Below are 10,325 nucleotides of genomic sequence, written 5' to 3'. Positions count from 1 at the left end.
AGGGGAAAAAAAGGTGACTGACCTTTGACCTGCAAATCCCTGGCAGCCAATTAGCTCGGAGTGTTGAGGGCAGCATGTTGATCAGAGCGATGGATTATTTGTGTGTCTCTGTTTAATGATAATCACTGAAATAAAGCAAGTCAGGTCTGTGTGAGCAGCTCTGACCTCTGAGAGGCTCGAGGAGAGTCAAAGCAGACAGATTCTAAGGCAGTGCCTGGTCTGTGTGTTTCCCTGCTTTCTCCAAGGGTTTGTGGAGCTACATTCTGATGGACCGCAGACACAAACTGGGCCCGGTGCAGCCAATCACAAATCATTAAATTCACCGTGTCTGCAGATGTCCTGAGAAGAAACGCACACCTCAGAGCGCTGGGCCTGTAACGGCCCTGACCATGATGTTTACCCCGCAGTCGATAATGATGGAGAGTGGCGAGATTTTCACAAACTCATAACGAGAAAAACAAAGACGGGAACACACACAGACTCCCTGTTAGTTCTGCAGGGAGCCATCAATCAAAGATTCTGAATGACAGCACACACACACTGGCAGCATCGATTTGAGCTGCTCTGGCTTCGTTGTGTTCTGTGATTTAGGAGCAGTGTGAGACCTCCTGCCTCCTGCCTGCACCTCCTCTGACTGCTGATGGAGGAGCTCAGCACAGCTCCAACTCACTCAATGGATCAACCTGCTCTGTGTGTAGGTTTCATGGACATCCATCTCTTCGGCGCGTCTCTAAGAGCCCGTCATGTGACTTCTTGTGTGATGAAGACTGCGCTCTTTGGGCTGCTCATGTCTGTGCTCTTTTTGGTACTCTTCCTGATGTCTGCCACGTCTATTCAGCTCTGCGCAGTTTTAAATGAGCTCCACATGCTGGTTAACTCTTCTTCATCTCACATGCTCTCTGGCCTGAAGTTAGTCTGTGTGCTTCTTCCTGTTAGCAATGCCTGACAGGAAGAAGCAATCCGGTGCTTATAATGTTGTTTAGAGGGTCTGCGATCTGCCGAGCACCTACTCTTCTCTGACTTCACTTGATTTCAGTGGGGCTCACTCAGACTGACAAACGAACATCTGGCTACTGATGTTTCGGAGCTGTTCAGCTGCCATCTTCTGTGAGAGGAAATCCCAAAGTTAAGCAGGCTGGCTGAGAGTAACAGGTGTCAGACAGAAAGGAACTTCTTTAAAAAAGTCTGGAGATACACATGACTCTGCTATGATGTCACAGCACTCCATAAACAGAAAACTGGTTAGCAGCCAGAGTTTATGAAAAATGAGGAGACTCCAGATGTGTCGACTCCTCTGACCTCCTGCAGTGAGAGTGTGGAGCTGCAGTAAAACAGGCCCAGGCACTTTGGCAAACACTGGATCAGGTCCATTAGACTAATGAGTCTAATGGACCTGACGATGCCAGGCAATCCGGCTGGAGACCAGGTCCAGGATCTCTGCTTCCTTCTCTCTAAGGCTGGATCCACTTGAGCTCCTCTCCAAATGAAGCATTTGTTAAGTCGTGTCTGTAGGATGACCAGCTGGCCTTCAGACTATTAGAGTGCTGCTGCCTGAACCTTTTGGTCGAATCAGTGCGTTTCAGGATGACATACTTTATTTCACAGCTCAGTGATTTTCGGACAGTTTCTCAAAACTAAGTGAGAATTTCCTTTAACTTCAACCATCTGCAGCGCTTTACACGGATCCCTGAAAGCATTAGAGACCACAGTTAAGATGTTATACTGACCGTGTGCTGGGACAGTGTGTCCACTCAGCTTTTGCATTAAGCTGTTTCAGATTCAGATCCACACAAGAACAAACACACAAGGACACAGCAGCGCTCTTTCTCATAAATTTTGGAAATGTTTGATATTTCACACACACACACACACACACACACACACACACACACACACACACACACACACACACGCAGAGCTTTAATCTCTCTCTCGCTCTCTCTCTCTCACACACACAAACAGTATTTTTTTCTCTCGCGTTAATGATGGGACCGCTGAGATTCACCTGCTGAGCCACAGCTCTCCCTCATGCAGGCAACTTTTGTAATAAGTACATGAACGCGGAGCTCCTCCTCCTCGGACTTCTGCTGCCTGAGGAAAAAACAAAGAGACGTCCTGCGCGCTCCCTGTGGAGCCTAAAACAATTTGCTCCACCTGACGGGGGCGCGCGTGCCCGCCAGGGCTTACACACGGTCCGCGTGTCTCCATCTGATCCGAGAACTGCTCCATGACACGCCCCCTCAGAGAGAGAGAGAGAGAGAGAGGAGTGTGTGCGCCTCCCTTTCTCTCTCTCTCTGTGTGAGAGCGAGCCTCCTCAGCGCAGCTTCGAGTCTGTCCTCGCTGCTCCTCGCGCTGCTCCTCGCGCTCAGCTCTCGACATCAGGGGGACCGTTGGTGGGCAGAGCCTGGACAGAGCATGCGTGGCGGCCGCGTGTGTGCGCGTGGAGCGGGTCCGAGCGGCGAATCAAAGAGGAGAGCGACGCTCTGAGAGTTTTTCCCACTTTTACGCGTTTCTGTACACGCGCGGCACACGTGGACGTCCGTGACCCCGCCGCGTGGCACTGGTGCGTACGGCCCGTTCTTCGGGCTCCCCGGCTACCCCCCTCCCCCGCATGTCCTCCCGCGGCTCGGCCTGACCCCTCTCTGAGCGCGCGCACGGCTCTGGGAGCAGCATGGCGGCGGGAGTGGCCGCGTGGCTGCCGTTCGCACGCGCGGCGGCCATTGGCTGGATGCCGGTGGCCAGCACGCCCATGCCACTGCCGCCCCAGGAGAAGCGGCGCACGAAGGACGGGCTGCTGGTGCTAAACGTGAGCGGCACGAGGTTCCAGACATGGCGGGACACGCTGGAGCGCTACCCAGACACGCTGCTGGGCAGCACAGAGCGAGACTTCTTCTTCCACGAGGAGACCAACGAGTTCTTCTTTGACCGTGACCCGGACATCTTCCGTCACATCCTCAACTTTTACCGAACTGGGAAGCTGCATTACCCCCGTCAGGAGTGCATTGCGGCGTATGATGAGGAGCTGGCGTTCTTTGGCATTGTTCCAGAGATCATTGGGGACTGCTGCTACGAGGACTACAAGGACCGGCGGCGTGAGAACCAGGAGCGCATCCAGGACGATGAGGACATTGAACAGTCCAACGAGCCAGTGCCCGTTGACATGAGCTTCCGGGAGAGCATGTGGCGCGCCTTTGAGAATCCGCACACATCCACCATGGCTCTGGTTTTCTACTATGTCACCGGGTTCTTCATCGCAGTGTCAGTGCTCGCCAATGTGGTGGAGACGGTCCCGTGCGGTACTGCGCCCAACCGTGTCAAGGTAATGTCATGTGGTGAGCGGTACGAGCTGGCCTTCTTCTGCCTGGACACTGCGTGCGTCATGATCTTCACTGTGGAGTACCTGCTCCGCCTGCTGGTCGCTCCCAGTCGCTACAAGTTTGTGAAGAGCGTCATGAGCATCATCGACGTGGTGGCTATCATGCCGTACTACATCGGCCTGGTCATGACCGACAACGAGGACGTGAGTGGTGCCTTCGTCACACTACGCGTCTTCCGGGTGTTTCGGATTTTCAAGTTCTCACGGCACTCTGCGGGACTTCGCATCCTGGGCTACACGCTGAAGAGCTGCGCCTCGGAACTCGGCTTCCTGCTCTTCTCGCTCACCATGGCCATCATCATCTTCGCCACTGTCATGTTCTACGCCGAGAAGGGCATGTCCGGGAGCAAGTTCACCAGCATCCCCGCAGCCTTCTGGTATACCATCGTCACCATGACGACCCTGGGGTAGGTGATGCTGACCATGTGTGTATGAAGTGGGTGGAGCTTCTTGTCCAAAAATGGGCGGAGCTAAGAGCGTGTTGGTGTTTGGTTTGAAGACATCAGTTTTCAGTGTTTAAGGGCAGCTGTCCGTGGTGCTGAAAAAGAGCTGCCGCTGTCTCAGTAAAAAGGACACTTGAGTCTCTATGATCACATGCCTCTGCTGCCTCCGTTTCAGAAAAAGAAAGAGTGAAGCTCAGCAGTAGGGTGTGAATCTGCAGGGGTGAGAATGCAGCTCGTTGTTAGCTTGAGTATGTAAACAGAAAGGCTTTGCAGGTTTACGTTAGTTTGGGTTAGTTACAGCTCGGTGATGCACACCTCTGTCAGTAATGGGACTGAGTTGTGGTGAGCACTGTGGAGTAGAAATCTTTCTCCTGTTTGTGCCTCACAACCCACGTTTTACTGCTCCATCATGTTTTTCATGTTTTTTTCATAGGGGCCAAAAACTGTGTAGATGTGTTAGCGCCACCTGCAGATGACGTTAAAGCAAAGCATGTTTTAGATCAGCATACAGCTTCAGGAACGGTTCGACCTTCCTGAGAAGTAGTGAACACTGAATATTCAAAATATTAAAATCATGACTCGCCTCGCTGTGTGTCAGAAAACATTTGGAGCTTCAAGTTCTCTCTCTCTCTCTCACACACACACAGATCTGTGGTTTTGGAGGCATGTTCAGGTGTAACTGTGTTTTTTCAGGGTTATGAAGGTGGTTCATGTCTTACCAGTTACATCACCATAGTAACAGCAGATCATGAGGCTGAATGTTGATTGTTTGAATCAGCTGGAGAACTGAAAGTAGGACCAGATGCTCACTGTAATCACACACACACACACACGCACACGCACACACACACACACACACACGAGCACTTGCTGCATTAGGATACTGTTTGACGTGTGAACCTCAGGTGAGGTAAGACCTTCTGATTGAGTTGTGTTCTCTGCTGTGAGAAAACTTCACAAGTTTGTGTCTGTGGAACATTTTTTTAGGTAGCTGCTGGTGCTGCAGGTGTGTTTTCCTGCCTTGTTGAACTCCCTGCAGATGCTCTTAAATCCTGCTCCAGGAACCAAACTGTCCAAGGACCTGCAGCACCATACATGATTTGAGTGTGAGTGTGTGATGTTTCTGTCGGCACAGACACAACACGGCACAAACACACATGTATTATTTAGTCACATGACCTGCTGCTGCTCGTGAACATGAGAGTGGGCTCGGTTCTCGCTGCTTCCCATGCCTCAGTGGAAAACGTAAAAGGCTCATTTTCAGTCTCTGAATTAATAAAAAAATTAAAGGGAATTGTGTAAATGTTGGAAACGTTTCTTCATAAAAGCATAAATGTGGAAAAATGTTCCCTCACTCAGTTGTGTAATTTCTTTAAACCGATGTAATCTGCGTGATTCACGCGGAATTGCTGACGTGCAGCTTTTTTCACAGTGTCTCAGACGGCATCAAACTTATTAATATTTTCAGGAAATTACAGACAGTCTGCTGGAATCAAAACCTCGGCACGCCTCATATTTGAACTGGATTCAGTCAGAGGCTACCTCCTCGTCACATATCATCTCTGGCTGTTCAGGATCGTGTCGTTTAGTGATGAGGACACAGCGCAGCTGGAAGAGGATAGCGGCAGAAAGGCCAGGTTACTCAGTGATGTAACAGACTGTTGTGTGATTGCCTTACAGACTAAACTCTGGAATTAAAGTGTTGTCTGTAGAAACAGCAGAGATTAGAGGAGAGGAGTCACCTGGCTGTCACATAATCACTCTGTGTCCTTTCATATTTACTTTCAGACCCTTAGATTCAGTCTTCACATCCTGAAGACTTCATTTCACCTCCAGCTTCTTAAAGTCACGCTGCCACTGAGCTGATGCTCAGCTCCATTCGGAGGGAAATACTTCCTCCTGCATGATGTTTCACGTGTTTTTCTTGCTTTTGTTCCAGATCTACTTTCAGCCACAAATCATCTGTCAGGACTCATCAAGCTGCTATCAACAGAAACAGGAGAGCCTTCTGCAGCTGTTTATGAACCTGAAGAAGTCATTTTGGATAGATATTAAATAATAATTTATGAAGATTAAAACAGGGCTAGTGAAACAAGAGTGATTGTCATGATGCTAGAATTTCAAACACGTTGACCCCATCCTGCAGACGGTGTCTGTCTGTCTGCTCTCCAGGCCTGAGACCGTCTGATTAGCTGCTCTGCTCCAGGTTTCACTCGTTATTTGCTCCAATTGATTCTCCACCCTCTGGACTCTCTGCTCAGTTCAGCTACGTCCCTGTGCTGCTCTGCACAGCAGCACCCCACGTACATCTCCACATGTTCGTAAACAACTCTGTCCCTGATCAAAGTGCCAGCTGTGATCTGATCAGCTGCTATAATTATTTATCTTTATCTAACTAAAGCTGCTAATTGCTACAGTAATGATAACAGGTGGCAAAATGTAACTGCTAGTAGTTAAACAGCTAATGCTAATGTGCTCTGGCCAGGTTACTATTTATAATGAGTGTAAAGTATTCCACTGTTGTTGAAACAGGAGGTTTACTGACCTCTGACCTTCCTCTTAAAGTGTTCAGTGTTATTAATGTTATCTACTTTAGCTGTTGTTGAGGGAGGATCTGTGTGTGTGTGTCAGAAGGAGGCAAAAACAACTATTGTATCTTCATTCAGCAGTAATTTTAGTATTGATTAATGTCTGAGTATATGCTGTATATATCTATATCTATATATATTTATATATATTTTTTTTTTTAAATTTTTGACACTACCGTTTTGGTGCGAGGTGAACCCTCGTTTCCTGGATGAAAGTCTTGAGACTTTCTGAGGTCATTGTTAGAGAGAAACCTTCAAAGGAGGTTGAAAGCAGTTTAGCTGTTTGCTGCAGAAAATCAGGATTCAAGATTCAAGGTCTTTACTGTCAATACAACAATATTCGCAGTATACAGCGTACTGAAATGCTGTTTCAGCCCAAGTCCCCCATGGTGCATTTATAAGAATATAAAAAATATATTTTTGAGAGATATAAAAGTAGGAAATACAAATAAATAATAACTCGCTAAATTTGGGTAAAATTAGGAGATAAAAAGCTACTACTAACTCTATCTATGTATTACTAACTATGTACAATAAACAAAGACAGGACAGAGACAATACAAAGTGGATTGTGCAGTAGCTTAAAATCCAAACTTGCAGTAGGAGGAATTTTACCAGCTCTTCTGCAGAAAAACCTCCTCTGTTTGAACTGTTTTTTGCAGTCAGCTGTGGATCAGGGATTCGATTCTGACTCCTCACAGTGCAATAAGTTGATCCCAGAGAGGAGACCTGGATGCAGGTGTGACTGACTGCTGACTGTCCGACTGTCGCTTAGACTCTGACCTCCTTCACGGCTGTTTTTACTGCCACACTTCCATCCCGGCTGTCTCTTCTTCTCCGCTCTCTGTGGGATGATAAGGCGTTAATGCTGCTAATTAAATTAATGCATTAGGCGCTCAGAACACACACACTGTGATTATTCTTAATGGGCTCTGTAATGAAGCCACCTAGAGGAGCAGCCAAGCAGAAAAGATGGTTTGTGTCGTCAGAAGAGAGTTCAGTTCATCCCAAAATGCTGCTCCTGTGTAATCTGGAAATGACCGCTTTAATGACACTCTGAGGCTGGGGGGTGATTATTTTGGATGACAGACAATTAGAGCCGAAAAGAAGAGGAAGCTGATGAAGAGGCTTATTAGGTGAAGTGGTGGGATTTGCATTTTAGTGGTGATGAGGCTTTTCCCAAAAACTGCAGGAGCTGCAGTGAAGAGGAAAAAGCTCCTTTGTTATGACTCTCATGAATTCACTTCCTGTTCTGTTGATCATTAGAGTCATTTAAACGACCTTGTTCCCTCTGGAGGGGGTGGGGCCACGGCTTTTTGAGGCACGTTGTTGGAGTTCATGTGTTTGGGTTTTTTTTGGTTAGACTGAAGCAAAAAATAAAAACATCTGTGTGCTGTGGGGTTTTTTCGTTACATATGTTTAAACATTTATTCAGCTTCAGGTGCACATCCAGTCATTCTGAAATATGACAGCAACCCCTCAGATCACAAAAGAGCTTACGCCCATTCAGCTTTCACTGTTTACTGCTGCTGCCAGATGACAGCTGGACTTTGGGCTTCACTTGGCTTCCTGGTACCCTGTGAGATCCTGGACATGTGTCAGCTGGACACTTTCCAAATACAACTTCAGACTGCAACAAGAAAGATCAGCAGAGTTACTTCATTAACCATCAAATTCACAGCTTTCTTAAAAACATATTCTCGATTTGCATCAAACTCTGTAGATCTGATGTTTTCTGCAGCAGGTAAAGCACTGCGAGCCGCTGTCCGCTAGATCGTAAACAGGAGGTGTTTTTTACCAGCAACAGATCTTTTGATCTTCTGGTTTCACAAATTTGTAGTTTTGAGCTCCTGATGATCTGAATGTGTGTGATGCAGCTCGTTGTTTTAAATGGGAACAAACTGTCCACACATGCAGTCTGACACCATCTGTTCTGCTTTCTGTGCTGGTTGTAACGAACGTGTTTCTCACACAAACTGAGTCACATACTGCGATGAGCGGTGATGATGATGAGATCTGATTCACAGCTGTCTACACGTAACGTTTCACATGGGAATATTTGCATTTTTTTGGGGGGGGTAACGTGACCCAGGTGGGTACAGCGTGGAGGTTACAGTAGAAATATCCAATGAGAGTAAAATCAGCACCAACAGCTGCATGATGGACATGAAGTCACCTACATAAAATCCTTGACTATAAAGCACTGACTCTCACCTTTAAAGTAAATAAAAAGATATACATTAACACACTTTTCCGAAAATCCTGGTTTTGCCTTGGATGCTTGCGTTATTTTAATTTGCACACAAAAAATAAATTATTCTACCAAAACAAATCTACAGGGTAAATCTACAGGGTCCCTCATGTTAACAGCTGCTTGTCAGTTCATTTTGCTGGATCACAGACTGCAGTTGTATCACCTCCTAAACGGTCCAAGCCCGTTCTTCTTTGGAGAACCTCTCAGGTTCCTCCAGATCTGATGATCTGGTTGTCAGGGCTTTGTGCAGCCTGGTCAGTAATGCTCACTTTGGTTTTCTAGAGGTCATTCTTCAACCCAGTTCTGCTGCTGACTGAGGTTTTCTTCAAATGTCCTTCTCGCTGCGTGATTCTTTTCACCTCAATGAGATTCTCTGTTCCAGACACAAACATGAGCAGCGTCTCTGTGTCCACAGAGCTCTTTTTTCATGTCATCTGACCAAAGGACGCTTCAGTCTGTAGGATCTGTCTCCAGGTCATCCTCAGCATACTTCGGTCTGATGTGAAGGTGTCTCTTCTGCAGAAGTGGAGTTGTTCTCTGCAGCTTCTCAGTCCGTTCCTGTGCTGGGTTCTAGTGACCATCTTCTTAGAGACTATGAGTCCCTCACTCATGCCTCTGCAGTTGCTCTGGGCTCTTCAGACTCTCACTGGTTTTCTTTCAGAGTCTTTGAAATCTTTGCTTACTGCCTCTGCCAGGCCTGTTCGCTACTCTTCTCTTTGAATTGCTGGATAATCCTTCTCACTCTTTTCTTCACACTTATCACAGCATCGTGATAACTTTGTATATCCACCTCCTTTTTCTTTTTCCTCAGATCTCAAGTGATTTCTTTGGTTTAAGGCATGATGCTTTCTCAGCAACAGCTCAAACGTTTACTGGAGTTTAATACTGAGTGTAATCTTTAAGCTAACCCTCTGTTTAACTCGTTTTTACGGCTCTGAGCATTACAGAGTGAAACGTTGGTCTGGTTGTGAAAATATTGTTTAGTTATTGTGTGCTGATATGAATCACTTATACTTTCTAAAGAAAACTGGGATGATTAAAAATGCTGTGTGGATCTGGGAAAATTAGGACAAAAACATTAAAAGTATTAAAATTATAAATTTTCTTCCTCATCTGAGATCAAGTAACATTTGTGCCTAAACCAGCAAACACCACGTTACTAACCAGAAGCTCTAGACGTGTGCTGCTCTCTGAGATCTGTAAACTCTGTGAAATAAAGTCAGTGTCCTTCTGTTACACTTAAATCTGCTTTTTCAGAGCAGACGGATAACCTCCGTATTCTACATGTGTTCATGTTCACGATGGGTAGTAGTGATCTGACTGAACACAAGCTCGGCTCTCCCACCAAATTTTTCCTTCCAAAGGTTCGGCTGCAGGATCAGAGGCTATTTCCTCTTCCTCCTCCATCCTTCACTCCCTCAGGAGGGCCGCTCCCTGCTAGCCTCCTCCTCGCCTCACTCTTTGTGACGAGTCAGCCAAAACCAAATGGAAAACAATTTAGCGGAGTCGTGGCTTTGCCTTTTAGACACCAGAAATGAAATAATAGGCCGAGTGTCGGGGCTCATTGATCTGGAGCTGGCTGTGAATATCAATGACGAACAGATAAATACACTGCTGCCCAGCTGCACACACACACACGCACACACACACACACATACACACAC

At 46.8% G+C, this 10,325-nt stretch overlaps 1 protein-coding gene across 2 annotated transcripts in view; it reads left to right on the top strand.

The window, feature by feature from the left end:
• The first annotated feature begins 2,102 nt into the window (after positions 1 to 2,102).
• Positions 2,103 to 10,325, top strand: part of LOC102290636 (potassium voltage-gated channel subfamily D member 2) — a 110,744-nt gene continuing 102,521 nt past the window's right edge. The window contains exon 1 of one of the 2 annotated variants that reach the window (XM_042226717.1): positions 2,103 to 3,783. In XM_042226717.1, the coding sequence (XP_042082651.1) occupies positions 2,672 to 3,783 (1,112 nt within the window). In that variant the 5' untranslated portion in view covers positions 2,103 to 2,671. The remainder of the gene's footprint in view (positions 3,784 to 10,325) is intronic. The other variant, XM_005937090.3, reaches the window with a different exon arrangement.

Source organism: Haplochromis burtoni, unplaced genomic scaffold, assembly GCF_018398535.1.
Source record: "Haplochromis burtoni strain Fernald_Lab_line unplaced genomic scaffold, NCSU_Asbu1 Contig_224, whole genome shotgun sequence".
Taxonomy (NCBI): domain Eukaryota; kingdom Metazoa; phylum Chordata; class Actinopteri; order Cichliformes; family Cichlidae; genus Haplochromis; species Haplochromis burtoni.
Note: the sequence above shows the minus strand (reverse complement) of the source record. Positions and strands in the feature narration are given on the sequence as shown.